This window comes from Xenopus laevis, chromosome 2L (assembly GCF_017654675.1).
Source record: "Xenopus laevis strain J_2021 chromosome 2L, Xenopus_laevis_v10.1, whole genome shotgun sequence".
Lineage (NCBI taxonomy): Eukaryota > Metazoa > Chordata > Amphibia > Anura > Pipidae > Xenopus > Xenopus laevis.
Genome location: NC_054373.1, coordinates 48,712,034 through 48,734,014, shown reverse-complemented (window position 1 = coordinate 48,734,014; position 21,981 = coordinate 48,712,034). Strand labels below are relative to the sequence as shown.

General features: G+C 37.9%; 1 protein-coding gene across 2 annotated transcripts in view; it reads left to right on the top strand.

Moving 5' to 3' along the window:
* Nucleotides 1-21,042, top strand: part of LOC108708041 (clustered mitochondria protein homolog) — a 65,101-nt gene extending 44,059 nt beyond the window's left edge. For both annotated transcript variants that reach the window (XM_018246318.2, XM_018246317.2), the window contains exons 15-26: nucleotides 6,284-6,346; nucleotides 7,013-7,257; nucleotides 7,635-7,719; nucleotides 9,334-9,487; nucleotides 11,469-11,608; nucleotides 12,968-13,048; nucleotides 13,219-13,344; nucleotides 14,375-14,496; nucleotides 14,581-14,674; nucleotides 16,161-16,295; nucleotides 17,111-17,184; nucleotides 17,764-21,042. In XM_018246318.2, the coding sequence (XP_018101807.1) occupies nucleotides 6,284-6,346; nucleotides 7,013-7,257; nucleotides 7,635-7,719; nucleotides 9,334-9,487; nucleotides 11,469-11,608; nucleotides 12,968-13,048; nucleotides 13,219-13,344; nucleotides 14,375-14,496; nucleotides 14,581-14,674; nucleotides 16,161-16,295; nucleotides 17,111-17,184; nucleotides 17,764-17,932 (1,488 nt within the window). In that variant the 3' untranslated portion in view covers nucleotides 17,933-21,042. The remainder of the gene's footprint in view (nucleotides 1-6,283; nucleotides 6,347-7,012; nucleotides 7,258-7,634; nucleotides 7,720-9,333; nucleotides 9,488-11,468; nucleotides 11,609-12,967; nucleotides 13,049-13,218; nucleotides 13,345-14,374; nucleotides 14,497-14,580; nucleotides 14,675-16,160; nucleotides 16,296-17,110; nucleotides 17,185-17,763) is intronic.
* The last annotated feature ends 939 nt before the right edge of the window (nucleotides 21,043-21,981 follow it).

Below are 21,981 nucleotides of genomic sequence, written 5' to 3'. Positions count from 1 at the left end.
GGGAGGGGTCAGCTGTCATAGGGGTGCTCACTATGTAAATCCTACCCTGGAAAGGCAAGTATGTAACATCACTTAAATTGGCCCCTAAGTGTGATCTACTTGATCATGCGCCTTACAAAACACACTCTTATACTTCTGAATAAGAGGGCCCGTTAGTGTTGGGACTGTATACATTTGCACAGACGGTTGTGCATAAATAAACACAACATTTCTTCATTTAAAGTTTATTGTTTAATAGAAAAAAGTTTAGAACAAGTTCATTCAGAGAACAGGAATGAGTTGTGGTGCAAATTGTCACAACTTGCCACGTGACCCAGCCACAGAGCCTTCATCATATTGACCATATTCCTTGTTTGGATGACTCCTCTTCAATCTGTGTCACTTGGGCATCTTGGTCATTCAGCTCTTGGTCGTTCAGCTCTTGGTCGTTCAGCTCTTGGTCATTCAGTTCTGTAAGATAATACCGTTAGGTAAGAATAAATACAGTAGGATATTGGCAAAGTTTAGTTATCGTTACCTCTAAATGGGCCGATCTATCTATCTTTGCCCATGTTCGGTCAATCAATTGCTGAATACACTAATGAGTTACTGCACATGTCCATAATCCGTATGTAAAGTAACTTCTAAATTATATACAGTATATGTAAACATGTATTCATAGATCATATTTTATTAGCAGTTGATTAAAGATTAACTTACCATTTATCTCAAGAAAACTTTCAGATGAGCTTTTTATTTGCACAATTTAAATTGTCAGGAAGTATACTCCATTCCTGTAGCTTCCAAAATGTTCTTTCTGCAGGTTATCCTCCGCATTCCCTTTGATCTCATGAAATCCATCGGCCTGCAGGGTCTCTCCTCTTTACAGCATATGCATATTTCCATCAGTCTGTTCTTCAGTGTGGAATTACTTTTTGGGAAATGCTGACATTACTCCCCTTTTAAAACACTTCATCAGGTGTTTCCTCATTAAACTATTGTTATACTTGCAGGAGATATTGCCATTGCTCAGTATCTGATAGGCATTAGCAATTGCATATACTACGCAGTCATTAGAATCCTCCGCTTGCTGATCTACCTTAAGATATTTTGCTGTTCTTAAAGGGTGAGGAACCACTTTGCCATAAATTAAGTTGATGTCCTTTTTGACTGTTTTTGAAATTTGACATGGACTGCTGTTAATAATCTCTATATAATTTGTTCTATAACAGGATATTAGGCAGTGATTTTTCTTGGTATCAGCATGAAATTGTACAGAGGGTCCAGACACAGGCTTGAAGTCCTTATAAGTCGATTGCATGCCATCAGTTTCAAATTGATATTTCAGAAGAGTTTGCGCAGCTTCTATTATTGCTCTGGACAAAGGGCGTTCTGGAGTTTTAAGTGTGAGTTTGTCAGACTGTCTTAGTTTCAGTTCAGGGATCCAAAACTTATTAATATTATCCTTTTTTTTCAATTTTCCCCATATCTTTTTCTCTACACAAGAAACAAATGAAACAGATTCTGCACATTCCTCTTCTGTCTCAAGTTTACGCCTTTTGCCACTTTTACATTTGTCCAAACGTTTCCTCTTCCCGTCGAGAGGTTCGTGGTAGTGCTCTTTATCTGCAGCTTGATCTTGGACCATTGTATTCAATATATTAATCGTTCCATCAATACTTTCCTCTTCTGTCTCAAGTTTACGCCTTTTACCACTTTTACATTTGTCCAAACGTTTCCTCTTCCCGTCGAGAGGTTCGTGGTAGTGCTCTTTATCTGCAGCTTGATCTTGGACCATTGTATTCAATATATTAATCGTTCCATCAATACTTTCCTCTTCTGTCTCAAGTTTACGCCTTTTGCCACTTTTACATTTGTCCAAACGTTTCCTCTTCCCGTCGAGAGGTTCGTGGTAGTGCTCTTTATCTACAGCTTGATCTTGGACCATTGTATTCAATATATTAATCGTTCCATCAATACTTTCCTCTTCTGTCTCAAGTTTACGCCTTTTGCCACTTTTACATTTGTCCAAACGTTTCCTCTTCCCGTCGAGAGGTTCGTGGTAGTGCTCTTTATCTGCAGCTTGATCTTGGACCATTGTATTCAATATATTAATCGTTCCATCAATACTTTCCTCTTCTGTCTCAAGTTTACGCCTTTTGCCACTTTTACATTTGTCCAAACGTTTCCTCTTCCCGTCGAGAGGTTCGTGGTAGTGCTCTTTATCTACAGCTTGATCTTGGACCATTGTATTCAATATATTAATCGTTCCATCAATACTTTCCTCTTCTGTCTCAAGTTTACGCCTTTTGCCACTTTTACATTTGTCCAAACGTTTCCTCTTCCCGTCGAGAGGTTCGTGGTAGTGCTCTTTATCTGCAGCTTGATCTTGGACCATTGTATTCAATATATTGGTTCTATTAATATGAGCCATGTGATTTTTATGTAATCAAATCAAATAAATGCTAAATATCAGTATAATCAGATGAAATTTCCTAGACGGTGAAATCAGCTAGAAAAAAATAGAAATTGAACAATAGAATAACTACCAGTTATAATGGTATATACACAATATTTGTTTCTTAATAATAATAATAATAATAGATTTAATAAATCAAACAATTGTGGCATAACAAGGGGCAACATTTATGGCATAACATGGGACACTAATACCTATAAATAGCACATCCAAATCTGTTACGTTGAATTTATGGTAAAGTACAGTTTATGACAAAGTTTAAAACTTTTTGTGCTGTAAAATGAAATATAAACTTTATAAATATGCCTCTGAGAAGAAAATGTATCTGTACTCACCGTTCGTCAGTCTAAGAATGAGGAGCTGCTGCCTGCAAAACTGTTATATCCAGTGGAGGCATTGTGATGTCATATGTCACATGTCACAGACAATGCATGTGCACGGCAACTCAATCAAATGTTTCTTCTGACTAAGTATCATGAAAACAAATATTTAATGTTAGTTTCATCTAACTAAATTAAGAAACTTGTTAAATGAAATGTAACAATTCTGTACTGTTTCTGGTATAATCAGTTTACTCTTCCCTCCCCAGCAATACTGAGCACCTTCTCTATTTCATGCATCAGAGCTAACGGTCTTTCAAAATAACAGACACCAGCTCCTTCATTTAGAGAAACAGACTGTGGAGTGGGAAACAGTGAAGAGTTACTTGATTTATTCAAAGACAGTACAGAATATTTAATTGATTATATTTCGAAAGTTTCTTTATTCCATGGGTGAAGCATGGATTATAGATTTGTTTTTATTATAGTTTAAAGGTTTCAAGGTAAATGTATCAACCTTTTCACACTACAAGTACCAGGAAGCAAAGATGAATACCCATATTCAAATCTCATATGTTTTACTCCAGTTCCCGTTGGACAAAACTGGGCCCTGTGCACCCTGGGTGGAGTTATCAAATCTAATAGCACTGTTCTTATTGTTAATATACTTTATAAGTCATTTAATATTTACACATGTATTACACGTTAGTTTATCTGTACACCCACTGCCACGGTAATATCACGTTGTGTGTTTCAATAAAGCCGCATTGATATTAATAATAGCGACTCCGTTGGATTTGTTGGTCATCGCTAGTTGTGGGTAACACTGATGTGAAGCATTGCCTTTTTAATGTCCAGTCTACTTGATGGCTAAAGATTCATTTGCATAGGATCCAAAAAAATAATGATTTTAAATTTAATTATGATGGGGTCTGCATTGTTATTTCTGAAGGACTATTTATTAATGGTAGGCTTTCTTATAATTTAGAATCAGCCTTAAACCTTTCAGCCCAGTTAATTATTTTTCCTGTCCTCCTTTAAAGGGGTTGTTACCCTTTAGTATGATATAGTGAGTGATATTCTGAGACAGTTTGCAGTTGGTTTACATTTTTTATTATTTGTGGTTTTAGAGTTAGTTAGCTTTCTATTCAGCACTCCAGTTTACATTTTCTAGGGTCCAAGTTATCCTAGCAACGGTGTACTGATTAGAGTAAGAGGCTGGAATATGGGTATGAGAGGGCCTGAATAAAAAGAGGAGTAATAAAAAGTAGCAATAACTAAATTTGTAGCCTTACAGAGCATTTGTGTTTTGATTGGGTCAGTGACCCCCATTTGAAAGCTGGAAGGACTCCTAAAAAGAAGGCAAATACTGTAATTAAAAAGAATATAATCTAAATAATGAATAGCAAGTGAAAATTGCTTAGAATTAGCCATTCTCTAACAAAAAGTTACCTTTAAGGTAAAATAGCAGTACAATTTAAAATGAATACAGGTATGTTTTTTCTGGATAGCGGATCTTTCTGTTATTTGGATCTTCATACCTTAAATCTACTAGAAAATCATGTAAACATTAAATAAACCCAATAGTCTGTTTGTGCTTCCAGTAAGGATTAATTTTCAGTTTGGATCAAGTACAAGGTGCCATTTTATTATTACAGAGAAAAGGGAAATCATTTTTAAAAAATGTTATTATTTGGATATAATGGAGTCTATGGGAGTTAGCCTTTCCATAATTCTGAGCTTTCTGGATAATGGGTTTCTGGATAACTGATCCCATATGTATATGTTGTTATTTAGAATTTTCTCTTACCAATTTTACATTGCCGTGCAGTGGATTTTTTGTATGTTTTACTTGAATCAATTAACTGGTGAGTTGCTATGATGAGAACACACCGAAAATCGACCACATAAGAGTGTGTGTGTAAGGGCCAAAAAAGAGCATGTTGCCATGAATACATTTTATTTTGGGATTTCCCAAAACGCACCTCGCATAGCTCATTTTTGAAGGTGTTCATCCTATAGGCTTCACAATTGTGAGAGCCAGGGGGGCCACCATATGGTATGTACTTAAGCTCATACCATTGTCTTGCATTTGTCTTTATTGAAAACTCACGTCTCACTTGATCTCACTTTTTCATTGCACAGGAGTTTGATGGTGGCAGCCTAAGAGGTTGGGCCTCTGAAAGGGTCATTGATCCTTAAGGTTAGGAATCCCCAGTGCTATTTTAAAGCTATATACACTGTAACAATATATAATACACAAAAGCCATGAATATCCTGTAAATTATATCCTTATAAACGGTGAGTTCTGATGTCATCAGTTATAAACGGTGAGTTCTGATGTCATTTCTGTCACATGACTCATTGAAATTTGTGTATTATAATAAATAAAGTACCCCCAGTTTTAAAATATGAGGATATAAGAAGTTACCTCGGAGTTCCATGACCTGTATAAAAACACTCGGCCTTCAGCCTCGTGTTTTTATATGGTCATGAAACTCCTCTGTAACTTATAATATCCCTATATTTTACAAAAGGGGGTACTTTATTCACTATATATTTCTAATTGATTACCTTGGACAGACAAAATGCTTTGCTGTGCGGAAGCGAATATGCCTTGTTCATGTGCATTTCTAACTTTTAGGCATTAATGAAACATGCCCACTAAACCTTTGTACCTCTAAGCAGATATTGCTAGTTCATATAGAACTTCTCCAGATTAGATTAAAATTAGGGGTCTGTAATTTCTATTCTCGTCAACAATGAAAAGAAGAGCAAGTACTGTTTCTTTACATCCTTGTTGAATAGACTTGACCTGTGGGGGAGACTGGTTAGACATACTGTAAAATTAATCTGTCAAATAACTTTTATGTACAGTAGGTTTTGTTGAGAAGTGTTCCATTCTAAATGTTGGGGCAATTGATTCTCAGGGACCCCAGTAAGTAGTTCTTTCTTACTTGTGTGACTTAACTGATCTGTGGTTTCACCCCCCACGCCTTTGCAAAGTCGCAAATATGAAGTATCTCTTATTAAAATAATACTCGTATTACTAGTTTATATATGATACATAAGTTATTTGTCTTTTGCAACATATTACACAGTTTTATGGGCTCTGGCCATCAAATATTCTCTTCTAGGTTTCCCAGGGTTGCAGGAAACACAAGCATATTGGTATAGGGAATGAACAAAATTACAGCATGAGCTTTCAAGGTATATTTATGGCAAAACTGGATTAACCATGGTATTGGCCATGAAACATAGAACCTATGGTGCCTGCTTAAAAAGACTATAGGATCATATGACTAAGATTGTTATATGGCAACAACTGTCATAAAAGTCAGAGGTGTAATATGTGTAGTGGGAAAAATCTGCTAATAATGCTAATATGATCATGTTGCAGTGTTTTTACATTGCAAGTGCACCAGCTGAATTTTTTTATGCAATGGTATAAGAAATTGTATAAGACAACTTTCTGAATAACACTGTTTTCTTCTTCTCTTGTCAGAAAATATTAATCAGCGAAGTGATTACAAGATCTGCGAAGCACATCTTCAAAACGTACCTACAGGTAAAATTGCCACTTGTTCCATTACAGGGGATGTTCACCTTTGAGTTAACTTTTGGGGAGAAGTAAAGAGTGACATTCTGAGACAATTTGCAATTGCTTTTCATTTTTTATTTGAGGTTTTTCAGTTATTAGTCAGCAGCTCTCCAAGTTTGCAGTTTCTGTAATCTGGTTGCTAGGGTCCAAATTACCCTAGCAACCATGCATGCATTTGAATAAAAGTCTGGAATATGAATAGGAGAGGCCTGAATAGTAAGATAAGTAAGAAAAAAATAACAATAGATTTCTAGCCTTACAGAGCATTTGGTTTTTAGACGGTTTCAGTGGCCCCCATTTGAAAGCTGAAAAAAGTGAAATAATGAAAAAACTATAAAAAAAAATAAAATAATGCAGACCAATTTAAAAGTGGCCTAGAATTGGCAACTCTATAAACCCATTTAAATACATGATACTGTCTTATTGTAGATCCAAAGCACATGTGCACATGTTTAGGTAGGACACTATGGGAAATGACATTACTGCTTTCAAAGCTTTCTCGATAAATATGATTTATAAATTAGTGTAATTCCTGCCATATAAAGAGGGGTTATAAATTGCTAAATATTAACATGTTTTATACCATGTCTTCATAGATCCAGCTCTGCTCTAAAACTGATTTCCTTCTCCTAGGGTGTGGAACTTTCTGCCTTATCTGCAGCCATCAGCCACTTCCTGAACTGCTTTCTTAGCTCTTTCCCTAACTCTGTGGCCCATCTCCAGTCCGATGAGTTGGTCTCCAAGAAGAAGAACAAGAAGCGCAAGAACCGAAATTTGGGCAATGCTGACAATACAGCTTGGGCCAACATCGCCCCCCAAGAGCTTTGGAAGAACATCTGTTCAGAAGCCAAAAGCTACTTTGATTGCACTTTGGAATGGTGAGTTCTAAATAGGGTGCCAACATAAATGGAAGCAAATGTGGACTCCAAATGTAGAGTAGAACCCACTGGTTCTGTAAAGAGTAGAACCCACTGGGCTATAGGCAATCTAGGTAAAACGTCAGTTGCATCACTCCATTTATTAGAACATTGCTTCAGGGAGGGTTCATTTCAATAACTTACTACCAATGGAAAACTGTAAAGGGTTTTTATAGTATATGGGTATACGGGGCAGCTAATATTCAACTGAATTTAGGGTAATTCTAATCCAGATGACATGGCTATCTTCTTTCACAAAATTATGGGAAATGCTGTAAAAAACTAGACAATGAGTTCATATGTGCATGGATTTCATGGCCTTTTCTTCCCTTCTCTAGTGACAATGCGGAGCAGGCCGTGGAGGTGTACAACCTGCAAAAAATCAGCCTTCTCCGAGAAATATGTATCAAAGTTGGGATTCAGGTAAAGAAACCCTGTGGAGTAGGACTGAATTAGACTTTATATCCCCCATTCATATCAAGACACATTGAGCCTCATGATGAAAAAGAAATTGCAACAGCATATGATAGCGGTCTGTTGAAGGATATAGCTTGAGTTCTCTGCTAATTGGTGCAATGGTCTGCCTATCAAAACAGGTATAGCTAGGGCTCTGCTTTTAAAGGACAAGGAAAGGCAAACAAATAAAATCCAATTTTTACTTTCTTTAATGAAAAAGAAACCTATCTCCAATAAACTTTAATTAAAAAATGTGTACCATTTTTATAAGAAACCTGACTGTATGCAGTGAAATTCACCCTTCATTTACTGCAGTGGATAGAAATTGTCAGACGGTCCCTAACTGCTGAGCAGGGAAACAATCATACTTATGAACAGCAGGGGGAGCCCCGCCTTACTTCCCAGCCATGCAGAATTCAAGCAGCTTTGTTTATGACGATCCCTAAGCAGCTCAGACCACACTGAGCATGTGCAGGGTCAGGCAAAGATGTTTAATAAAGTTACAAGATGACAGCCCCCCTGTGGCCAACTTTGAAAGCATAAATCATTTGTTTGATTAGGCTTTGTGGTTCAGTTAGTTCATGCTTATGTTTAGCATACAAAATACAGCATTTCTAGCCTTATTCTATTTTAGACTTTCCTTGTCCTTTAAAGGAGAAGCAAAGGATAAAACTAAGTAAGCCTTATCAGAAAGGTCCACCTAAATATACCAGTAAACCCTCAAAGTTGTGCTGCTCTGAGACCTCTGTCAAAAGAAACACAGCATTTCTTTCCTTCTATTGTGTACACATGGGCTTCTGTATCAGACTTCCTGCCTTCAGCTTAAACCTCCTTGCCCCGGGCATGAGCATGCTCAGTTTGCTCCTCTTCCCCCCCTTCTCTGCTGTAATCTGAGCCCAGAGCCATAAGTGAGCAGGGAGCGACTCAGGCAGGAAGTGATGTCACACCAAGCTAATACTGCAGCTGCTATCCTAAACAAACAGAGAGCTTCTAGAGCTTTTTATTTGGGTATGGTAAAACATTTTACAGAATAAATATAACATTCTATTTTGCACTATTGCAGCTAATCTATTGGCATAAATTGTCTCCATAGCTTCCCTTCTCCTTTAACCATATTGCTTGCTGTGCATAAGAATTAATGCATTGACCCAAAGGGAAAGGGTACAATTTATTGTACCAGTGTATCAGATCCTTGTGCATGCCACTGTGTCGGCTGCAGTAAATGCCCCAAAATTAATTTGCCAGCATGCTTTGCTGTGAGCATTCTAGGAGGTAATGCAAATTGCTCCTGCTCCAACAAGGAAAACCCTCCCATAGGTCTGCCATACTCCACAACATCAATTGATATCTCAGATGCATACTGTATGTTCCCTTGTGCCATAAATTTCTACCATGTGACTGTGTCCAATCACATTAGCAGCAGCCAGTGGTCACTTATACCTTTCAGACCTGCTGAGGGCTTGTTGGGGCTGCTCGTGAACTGTTTATTCTTTTATATGGCATAGTTTCTCTTTGTGTACTGTATCGTGATTTTTATTCTCTTTTATTCACTCATGTTTTTTCTTTATGTTTCCCTCTTAGATTCTTTTGAAAGAATACAATTTTGATAACAAACACAAGCCTACCTTCACTGAAGAAGATATACTGAATATATTCCCTGTGGTGAAACATGTCAACCCTAAAGCAACTGACGCTTTCCATTTCTTCCAAAGTGGCCAAGCAAAAGTACAGCAGGGTGAGTAACTTCAGTCTCCTTTTGTGCAGGTGATTCATCTGTCCTAGGTGCACTTAAAAGTACGGTAGTTCATTAGACAAGTTGTTAGCAACCCTTAAAGGAATGGAGGCATCATTTAAGTGTTTGGGAATCTGTTTTTATTTATTTTTTTTATAACTAATAGGGATGCACCAAATCCAGGATTCGGTTCAGGATTCGGCCAGGATTTGGCCTCTTTCAGCAGGATTCGGTCGAATCCTTGTGCCTGGCCGAACCGAATCCTAATTTGCATAAGTAAATTAGGGGCGCGTAGGGAAATCATGTGACTTATGGTCACAAAAGAAGATTTTTTTTCCGCTTTTTCCTTTCCTGACCCTAATTTGCATATGCAAATTAGGATTCAAATTCGTCTCAGTATTCGGCCGAATCCCAAATAGTGGATTTGGTGCATCCCTAATAATAAACATGGGTTTTAAGCATAAAAATATGAGATCCTTTACCAAAAGAGCTTACAGTATATTGGGTGTACAGTAAAACAGCAGCCTTTATATAAAGGAGATGTAGTGGCCTTCATATTAAATATGATCAGATAATAATTTGTTGTAGCTCAGTACTGCCAATGTTTTAAATAAATAGTGACATGGGTCATTACATAGACAGGCTCAATACTGGGAAATTAAGGCTAGTTCAGTAACCTAGGGCAAGTACTTTTTTCCTACTATTTCTACTTGTCAAAGAAACTGACTGAGAACTAGCAAGGTCTTATTGAATGAATGAATGAATGAATATATATAGTGAATAAATTACCCCCTTTTGTAAAATATAGGGATATTATAAGTTACCGAGGAGTTTCATGACCATATAAAAACACGAGGCCGAAGGCCGAGTGTTTTTATACAGGTCATGGAACTCCGAGGTAACTTCTAATATCCTCATATTTTACAACTGGGGGTACTTTATTTATTATAATACACAAATTTCAATGAGTCATGTGACAGAAATGACATCAGAACTCACCGTTTATAACTGATGACATCAGAACTCACCGTTTATAAGGATATAATTTACAGGATATTCATGGCTTTTGTGTATTATATATACACACACACACACACACACACACACACACACACACGTATCCTTTGTACAATTTAAAATATACGTTTTTATAAGTTTTTATTAAATACATGTTAAAAGTTTCATTGTTTCAGTTGTTCCTGAGACCTTTATCAAGACCATTAACACACTAAAAACATTGTATCCATATATAAGTAAAACCAATTAGCACTCACCCAATCCCGTGTAGCCCCATGGGACATGTGATGTGAAGTTCCACCCCAACCATATAGTAAAGAAAAGGAAGAAACACTTTTGTCATTATTTACATAGTAGCAAAATCATTTGGCAGGTATTACACAAGCAGGAAACTTTACAAAATCCAACAAAATAACCTTTGATCATATAACAATGTAGCTTTTACCTTTGCTTCAGAAAGCATAAGAAAGAGCAATGCTCATTTAACCCTGTCGGTACTAAAGTATTCAGCTTTTTAATCCAAAACACTTCTCTCTGGAGAAGCATTTTAGATCGATTACCCCCTCTTCTAGGGGGAGGGATATAATCAATGGCAATGTAGCGTAAGGTAGGTAATCTATGGCTGACTTGAAAGAAATGATACACGGGATTGGGTGAGTGCTAATTGGTTTTATTTATTTATTGATACAATGTTTTTAGTGTGTTAATGGTCTTGATAAAGGTCTCAGGAACAGACTGAAACGTTGGCCCTTTTAACATGTATTTAATAAAACTTCTATTTTAAATTGTACAAAGGATCCCAGTGTGCACCCTACCTTTTGGACACACACACACTCACACACTTCCAGTTTTTCTCCAATTTGAACACTGAATTTGCTGCACCACTAACTAACGTCTACCGAGCATATTATTGGCAGCCCGGCATTAGTCTGCTTTGTTAACCTATTTTTTCCAATTGTCATAACAGGTTACCTAAAAGAAGGATGTGAATTAATCAATGAAGCCTTAAACCTGTTTAACAATGTATATGGTGCTATGCACGTGGAAATTTGTGCTTGTCTGCGCCTGCTTGCCAGACTCAACTACATCATGGGTGATTATTCTGAGGTAAGCAGCCATGAGTCTTTGTTGGAATGCTCATGGAAATTACCCGCTTTTTTTTTTTTTTCCAATAACCATGCATATACGTGGTTGTTCCACCTGTAGATACTCTTCTGTATCCATTGATAGTTAAAAGAAGACTATACTCCCAAAATGAATACTTAAGCAACAGATAGTTTATATTATTTTTAAGAGGCATATTAAAGAATCTTACCAAACTGGTTTATATTTTCATGTAAATATTGTCCTTTACATCTCTTGCCTTGAACCACCATTTAGTGATGGTCTGTGTGCTGCCTCAGAGATCACCTGACCATAATACTACAGCTCTAACTGTAACAGGAAGAAGTGTGGGAGCAAAAGACACAACTCTGTCTGTTAATTGGCTCATGTGACCTAACATGTATGGTTTGTTTCGTATGTTTGTGTGCACCGTGAATCCTAGGATCCCAGGGGGCAGGCCGTTTTATATCTATGATTACCCAATGGCACATACTACTTAAAAAGTATATTATTATGAAAATGGTTTATTTACATGAAGCAGGGTTTTACACATGAGCTGTTTTATGCAATATCTTTTTATAGAGACCTACATTGTTTGGGGGTATAGTTTTCCTTTAAGGGATTTGAGAGTCCGCAGGCATGGGGTCCAACATGGACATCTCTGAATTTGACAAGTAATAAACACTTGTTAGTAACTTGATTTCTTTGATTTAAGCTCCATTTAATATTGAGCAAACTGGGTCCATGGGGATAGCAATGTCATGTACACATAGACAATACCCATAAACAACTGTAGCGGAATCTAACTTCTCAATGGAACACTCCATGGAGGAGATTGAGGTTTCTGGGCTGCTGTGGTCCTCTATGGGCAGTATTTTACAGATAAGTCAGAAAATGACATTTACATATAAAAACCCAAGACCCCTCAATGTGTATTTAAAAGCAAAACGAATAAACTAGGGGCAGATTTATCAAAATGTGAGAGCTTAATAAACAAAAACTCACCCACATTCTATTCATTCCTATGGAATTTTTTGAATAGTATTTATCAATGGGTGAAAGTAAGAATCCACCATTTGATAAATACAGTCCTAAAAAACCCATAGGAATGAATAAACGTGGGTGAGGTTTTATTCATTAAGCTCTAAACTCACATTTTGATAAATCTGCCCCTAGTCTTATTCTTTTTGCTTTTGAATACACACTGAGGGGTCTTGGGTTTTTATATGTAAATGTCATTTTCTGACTTATCTTTAAAATACTGCATGCAACTATGTCTTTATGTAATATAGGACATATATAAATAATGTATGCCTTGAAATTAAGTTTTTGTTAATGTCTGATATTATGTTTTCTTATAAGGCCTTAAGCAATCAGCAGAAAGCAGTATTAATGAGTGAGAGGATTCAGGGTATTGAGCACCCCAGTACCATCCAGGAATATGTAAGTTGCTAAACATCTATTTCCTTATCCTTTTGTCTCCTGTTATTTATTTGTTACTACAAATATGTAACTTTATAAACATTACAGGAGGTTCCCCTTGAGTCCTTTTTTTCTTGCTTTCCCTTCATATTTCCCTCTTAATTTCCCCTTGTTTATTTGATCTCTTTCAGATGCATTTAGCTCTGTACTGCTTTGCAAACAATCAGGTCTCAACATCCTTAAACCTGCTGTATCGGGCGCGCTATCTCATGCTTCTAGTGTATGGCGAGGGACATCCAGAGATGGCGCTGTTAGATGTAAGTGTACCATCACATCAGCTAAGTGCAACCATTGCTCAATCCAAACTGTATCTTTCTGAGGCTGGAGGGAGGGTGGTTACCAGCCTGCTAAATGGAGAACAAAGGTGGGGATAAAACTTTAGCAACACATGTTGCTGTGCAATAGATTAAAGGCATACTGTCATGGGAAAACATGATTTTTTCAGATGCATCAGTTAATAGTGCTGCTCCAGCAGACTTCTTCTTTTTCAAAAGAGCTAACTGATTTTTTTTTATATTTCAATTTGAAATCTGACATGGTACTGGACATATTGACCGTTTCCCAGGAGCCCCCAGTCATGTTACTTGTGCTCTGATAAACTTCAGTCACTCTTTGCTGCTGTACTGCAAGAGTAATATCACCCTCCTCCCTTCCTCCCCTATCAGCCCATCAGCAGAACAATGGGAAGGTAATCAGATAAAAGCTGCCTGGTAGATATAAGAACAGCACTCGATAGTAAAAATCCATGTCCCACTGCGACACATTCAGTTACATTGAGTAGGAGAAACAACAGCCTGCCAGAAAGCAGTTCCATCCTAAAGTGCTGGCTCTTTCTGAAAGCACATGACCAGGCAAAAATGACCTGAGATGGCTGCCTACACAATAATATTACAACTAAAAGAAAAAAACTTGTTGCATAAGGAATTAATTTGCAGTGTAAACAGTGTAATTTAGAAGTAAAAACTATAACATAAAAATCATGAATGAATCCCTTTAAGAATAAAGGGCTGAAAGATGGAGATTCCAGATATTAAGACAGTTAAAAGTTTTACATGTATCGTTTGATCTGTATTGAATGCATGGGGTTTCATTTTGGTTATAAATATTGGGTTTACTTTGTTCACAACGAATATTCATATATAATGAGTGATGTTGCCTATTAGTGTGTGCAAAGTGTTTGAGAACGAGCCTTTATATGGTCATGCATTGCCTCAACTACTGCCAGTGTTTTCGATCCGTTATCACACTAATTCCTTTTTAACTTTGTTTGCATTACACTTTTACTAGAGCAACATTGGTTTGGTGCTTCATGGAGTCATGGAATATGACCTCTCACTCCGGTTCCTTGAGAATGCTCTTGCTGTCAATTCAAAGTACCATGGAGTCAAGTCATTAAAGGTGGCACTCAGGTGAGTTCTGCCCTAAACACTGCCTGCCTCTGTATTAATATCATGTATAACGTATATAACAGAATTTTCTTCATTTTCTTTTAGTCATCATCTTGTTGCTCGAGTGTATGAAACCAAAGGAGAATTCCGCTCTGCCTTACAGCATGAAAAAGATGGATACACGATATACAAAAACCAGGTCAGCTCCTGTGCATGGCAGCTTTCATAGCAGGACAAAATTGAACTCCAGTGTGTGTGTTTTTTAGGGATGCACCAAATCCAGTATTTTGGATTCGGCCGAACTTCGCGAAAGATTCGGCCGAATACCGAATCCTAATTTGCATATGCAAATTAGGGGTTGGAAGGGGAAAGCATTTTTGACTTCCTTGTTTTGAGACAAAAAGTCTCGCAATTTCCCTCCCTGCTCCTAATTTGCATATGCAAATTAGGATTTGGTTCAGCCGGGCAGAAGGATTCGGCCGAATCTGAATGCTGCTGAAAACGGCCGAATTCCAAACCGAATCCTGGATTCGGTGCATCCCTAGTGTTTATAGCATGCTTTTATTAACAACAAAGCTGAAAAGTGCCAGGCTGGGTATTTGCTGAGCACCACATGCTTGATAAAGGGGGTTACCCCGAAACGTTGCATGCTGCAAACCATTTAATAAATTAGCAAGGGTTTACCCTGCTAGCTGTACCTGTGTGCCAGTGAATTTTCTTTGGATCCACCACAGTGTTCACATAACTTCTTGCACTGCTGGGCTTGAACCAAATAAGTCTGAATAACACTATTCTGTAGGGACCAATTGTCCCTTGTCCGTTTAACAATGTTTTAGGTCATCGTTATTTTGTGTGTTTTTTTTTACAGTGAAAGAACATGTCATTCTAAGTAACTTTCCAGTATACATTAATACATTTTTGAAAGTTTTAAAGTTATTTGCAAATAGAATTTCTAGTAAAGCAGTATCTTTCTGTTTATATTCTCTGCACTCCTGACTCTGTAATCCAGCTGATTTAAAGGGGACCTTTCACCCTAAGAAATAATTCCAAATTCTTTATTATCATGTTAGCTTAGCAAAATAATCTTTACTTACACTAAATGTATTATTTAAATTTTGTTTCCTTCAGTACACTATCACAGTAAGCAGAAAGGAGCTATTTTGCGGACACTGTTATTAAGATAAATGTTTGATCACCCCCAAAATCTTGTGTATGCACCAGAATGGGGAACGTAATGCCCATGTGCAGTGCCCTACACAATTATACAGTGTGAGGAGGGAGGGGGAATGAGGGGAGAGCAGTTACATGTAGGAAGTGCTGAATGGAAAGTAAAAGTAATTGACTGCCCCACCTCTATGTCTCAGGCATAAAGGCGGGGCAGATATTTGATTGACAGGTCAAATATTTAAATACCTTAATAGGTATTGATGTTTTAATAAAAAAAATAAATTGTACTTCATGTTTAATTTGCAAAGGACTTTCATTATGCAGTGTTTTATGTGTAGGTGTCCAGTCCACTTTAACTCCTATGGCACTGTTTTAGAGTCAGACCCACAGAACAGAAAGGGATAAACAAAACGCTGCTTTCAATAGCAATTACATTTACAAATGTATTTAAAAGTACTGGAAATGTATAGTTTAAAGTATATTGGACTTGTGTGACCTTTGTGTTGATTCCTTTGTAGCTTGGGGAGCAGCATGAAAAGACCAGAGAAAGCTCCGAGTATTTGAAGTACTTGACCCAACAGGCAGTGGCCCTGCAGCGCACAATGAATGAGATTTACAAGAATGGCTCCAATGCCAACATCATGCCTCTCAAGGTAACAGAGCGATCGGTGTTGCTTTTATTCTAGTTTATAGGAGACTAAACACAAAACTACACACACTTTTTTTGGCTAATCCCCTGGGTCTCTTGTTCCAGTGTGCTGGGGCATTTTTGTATCAAGGGGAATTTTAAGCAGAATTCCCCTTGATAAAGGCTTTTCGCCGAAACATCGGGGTGATTCTCATTTCTGGCAAGGGTGTCTGCTCACTTGTTTGGCTTGGTATACGCATTGCAAATTGGTGGTATGTAAATGCTCAAAAAATGCTTAAAAATTTATTTTTCTCTTTAATATGTGAATACTCTTGATTCAAATTAACTGTAAAAGTTTGTAAATAAAATGATATTACATAAAGAGAGCTTTTTAAGAATACCACTGTGTGAATATAGTAATGATTACTTGTTGAGTGTGCACGCCCTATATATCCATAATACTATATCTGTGTCCACTTTCTGGGAGTGGTCTGGGGCTATGCTGCATCTAATTCAAGTGCCCTCCACCCATTGTTGTTTATATATACTTTAGTTCTATGAGCTCATCGCTAAGATATGAGATCATTAGTAGGTTTCTGTAAACTATTTTATGATTGTTTCTTGTGTCTTTTGTTAAACTAGCCATTATACAGGGAGTATACCTTCAAGGCTCAGATCTTGTTTACCAAATGAAATCACTGTATGAAACCTTAATAACTCTTACATGTGTCCTGTGCAAAGAAGGTGGTGCAAAAACATTTGAGTGCAATATCCACCTGTCCTGCATTAAAATCCAAACCTATAAAACCATGTATAGCTAATGATAATCTACCATTTCAGTTCACAGCTCCCAGCATGACCAGTGTACTGGAACAATTGAATATTATCAATGGAATTCTCTTTATCCCACTCAGGTGAGTACTGCTTCTCAGCAAAGTTTTCCCCTTTCAGTCTGTAGCAGTTTCTTTTAAAGGGGTTGTTCACCTTTAAATAAACTTTTAGTACAATGTAGAGAGGGATATTCTGAGACAATTTGCAATAGTTTTATTATTTGTAGTTTTTGAGTTATTTAATGTTTAGCCAGCAGCGCTCCAGTTTGCATTTTTCAGCAATCTGGTTTCTAGCGTCCACATTACCCTAGCAACCACATCCTGATTTAAACAAGAGGTTGGAATAGGAAAGGGCCTGCATAGAAAGATGAGTAATAAAAAGTAGCAAAAACAATACATTTGTAGCTTAACCAAGCATTTGGTTTTTTTTTATATTGGGTCAGTGATTTGAAAGCTAGAAAGAGTCAAAATAAAAAGGCAAATCATTCAAAAACTATAAATAAAATATAATGAAGACCAATTGAAAAGTTGCTTGCTTAGAATTGGACATTCTATAACATACTGAAATTTGACTTAAAGGGGAACCACCCCTTTAAGAATGGCTAGTGGATTGTTGGTTACATATTTATATAAAGACCTTGATTGTCTTTTTTTTTTCTTTAGCCAAAGAGATCTGGAACATCTTAAAGCCGAAGTTCAACGACGCCAGCAGCTTCAGGAAGCCATCAAAGGTGCTGAAAATCACGAGGCAAAGACTAAAGAAGCAGAGAAGTCCGAAACATCAGACTCCAATCTAAATGCAGCCTCTGTGGCACCAGAAAGTTCTGCTTAGATCCTTCCCTGTCTTTTTATTCCCATTGTTTAAAAAACAACAAAAACCACAGACATTCAGCCTCAATGGGTTTTAATGAAAGACAATATAATTGCACAGGTTCCGGTATCGGTAATCCACATTGCAAATAGATCGCCAGTGTAAACTGTCTAACCCTGTGTCTGCTCAGCTGAGACATATCTGTTCCCAAAGGGCGGCACATGTAGAAAGCAAAGAGCCCAGTCTGACGCTGGGATTGTCTCTGTATGTGTATATGAGTGGCTGCTGCAAGACGACATTAATGCATTTGTATATGTTAGAGAATGATTGGGCTGCCTCATGTTGACTGAACATTTCTCAGGTCAGACTAGAACACTCTCTATCTCCCCCGCTGAGCTCTGATTTGGGATGTCAAGTCTGACTCTTACCTTTCAAAGCTGCAACCAAAAGAGTCAGAGCTCAGACCTTTACAAAGCCATACAGAGACTGTGAAAGAGCGCGGTATGTTCAGCAGGGTGAATCATGGAATTGGGAATGGATCATGCACACTGTTGTTGGCCCTCTACAAACCATGGGAATTCACCTTCTAAAAGAGCAGTTTCATTTTCTTTCCTTTTTTTGTGTTTTTTTTTGTTTTAAATGACTGGTTTTATATACAGTAGCTGCTTTTTTTATGTATGGGTATAAGCAATGTGTGTGATGTATGTTTGGATCCTTTCTCCTCTTTAAAGGTTTTTCAAGTTCTGCTGTCTCTTTTCTGTCCTCTCTCAACTTTCAAGTAAAAAGTCTTGCTTATCTGAATGTATAGTCAAGTCTTGGGCCCTGTGGTATTTTCTTAATCGGGCAGAGACTTCCAGAAACAGCTGAACATGTACCTAACACTATTCAACTTTGCCTTAGAAATCAAGAATGTCCTATTGGTTGGCCACATAGAATTATATTGGGCCGTAATGCTGGAGCACAAGGAGTAAAAGCCTCCATGGAAGGAGTAATGTGATAAATCTGTATCATTTTACTATTAACTATTATTCCTCAATGCCTAGTGAACGATTCTATTTTGTAGAGCCGGGATATTCAGCCTGTGGCTCCCCATCTGTTACTGATCACTACTCCCAGCATTCCATGAGTTTTATTTCAGCACCACCTGGAGAGTCACCATGTGAGAACATAAAGTCGGCAACCATGATGCCTAATGGATTCCTTAATGAGCATGGCCATGAACCTGGGTGTGTTACTGTTCCTTAATAATGTCTGATTTATTATTCACTAATACAGCATTTGATTGTAAGACTAATAGTTCTGCCCTAACTTGAATATGTCCAGCCATGCTGTTGTTTTATTGGCTAGATTTACTAAAGGCTGTGAGAAAATAATATTATAGTTTGTCCTTGTAGCTGCTGTCTGTACACACAACTTTGTATGAGCCGATGAGTATTCCATGTGTACTGGCTAACGCTTGGTTTCTAATATTAGCAGCAAACTGAACTGGGGGCACTCCCAGCAGTAAGTGGTTTTCTGGGTAGTGGGTTCAGCTTGGTGTACAAGATGGTTGGGAAAGTGATCTTTATTGTGTTATATGCAGCCCTGATATCCAATTGGCACATGTATAGACACAGGAGGCAGTTAGACAAATAGAAATAAGTGTATAGTACACAGGACATTCATATTATTATTATTATTACTATAGTCCCCTCTTACAATATTCTCATTCCCTGCTCTCTGCCGTACAGTTTGGCTTGAAGATGGATCATGATTGTCATAAATTCTGGTCATGTGACTCGGATTGAATGCATTGTCTGCATTTATAGATCCTTGGAGATCAATCCTCCGTGATTGTCTGAAATGACTGGTTTAGAGAGTGGCTAAGTGCCCCCTCTACAATCCACTCTCTCTGATCCTATGTCTCTTCCCAATTAGAAAGAAATCAATACAAACAATATTTTCTGGTTGTTCAGATGCATAAAAACCACTGAAATTCACCGTCTTTACCAAAACCAGACCTCGATTCCCTGCCCCCCAACTATACCGTCCTTTAACTTTTTCTACAATGTAGCAGAACTTTCAAATACCCACCCTTTGCAACGGAATGTTATAGGCCTCTTGCTCCGTCCATTACTCTTTAACTTATGATATTGCTCTACTTAGAACTACCAGGAGAAATGTCAGGTGACTCTTCCCTGCTCACTAACTTCACAAGACTCGGCAACATCACAAGACTTTGTCTTCTCAGTAACGTAACTTTCTGCCGACTGTGTCTGGTTTACTGAAGTGAACAGAGATATTAAAATATCGAATATCTTAAAATCTAGGGAAAAAATATAAAATTCTAAGGTCTTCAGAAGGGCACTCTGAGCAGTTTACTTTAATAGAAACACTTGGGGTTGAGCCGAAACCACATTCTATAAAAAGTGCTAGGATTCAGCCATTCTGGATTTGTCGCGTCCCTACCAATATCAGTGGTGCCCATTATAATAAGGAATTTCTAGTCTTTGCCTCCTTGACCGTCCTTCCACCTGGCAAAGACTAAAGGTTTATTTGGATGGAACTATGAACCTCTGTGTGATGCCCCTGTTGATTAATCTCACGGCAGTTTACATTGAACTGACATCAGACTTGTTCATGATTTGTTTTACTTGCAGAGTAAGAAACTTGGTGTTACTTTGGGGGATCTTTATTTACATGAATAATTTTTCTTGTCATTTAGTAACTAAATCATGTGATAAAATGCTAAGATTCAGATTCTGTTCCCTTTTTTGTGTGCGTCCAATCAGCTATTGATATTTTTTACCTGCAAACTGTTCCATTGCTAAACCTGTCTAGTTTGTGTGTTCACAATAATGTCTAATAATGTTTAAAGTGTTTGCTGAGGTCTCTTGAGATGTTGAAATGGAAATTTACCCACAACGCAATGCTTTATAGGTTGATGGCACAAACGGTGCCAAAAATAATTCACTGAGCAGAAGTCCAGCATAATCTGTCTGTCCACCTATTTCTGATTGATACAAAGCTGCTGTTCCTTGGCAAGTGTCACTTGAAGACATTTCCCAACACTTTACCAAGCCATTGTAGGTAAAATCACTGTCTCTTTAACAACTTGAGATTTTAGCCTTTAATAAATTAAAGTCAATGCATTTGAATGTGTTCGGCTGTTATTTCAACCAAAGGAACCAGAAGCAAACATATTCTTGTGTTCATGCATCTTCCTGCAGTCAACCAACTCTTATATGGAGTATATCACTTCAGAAATAAATAGAAACAGGTTGAGAAGAGGAATTTGTGGAGAGGCTGCAAAGAGGAACGAGTAGGGAGGTTAAGAAGAGGAATGGATGGAGAGGTTGAGAAGAGGAATGGGTGGAGAGGTTGAGAAGAGGAATGGGTGGAAAGGTTGAGAAGAGGAATGGGTGGAAAGGTTGAGAAGAGGAATGGGTGGAAAGGTTGAGAAGAGGAACAGGTGGAAATGTTGAGAAGAGGAACGGGTGGAGAGGTTGAGGAACGGGTGGAGAGGTTGAGGGAGGGGTTGAGGAACGGGTGAAGAGGTTGAGAAGAGGAACGGGTGGAGAAGTTGGGAGGAAGAAGGGGTGGAGAGGCTGTGAAGAGTAGCGAGTGGGGAGATTGAGAGGAGGAACTGGTGGAGAGGTAGAGAAGAGGAATGGAGGTTGAGGTGGGGAAGCTGAGAAGAGGAATGGGTGGATAGGCTGGGAGGAAGAACTGGTGGAGAGGCTGCAAAGAGGAACAGGTAGGGAGGTTGAGAAGAGGAATGGGTGGAAAGTGGTTGGCCAAATACAATAGAATTGTGGACATTACTCCTCGTGCTTTGTATCTATCATTGATAGGGTCTTTTTGGGACGAAGAGGTGGGGAGATATTCACATTCTCAGCACAAAAGGGTAGTCAGTTTGGTAGTCCTCCTATAGAGTCCCTTTGGATATGAATTCTGATCCTAACAAATGCCAACATAGATTTGTTTCTATGTAAAAATGTAAGTATCCCCCCCCCATGGAGATTTTAACATAGATATTTGATTTCAATAATATTGTTAATGGTGCTTTAACAGATATGGGCACCATTCAC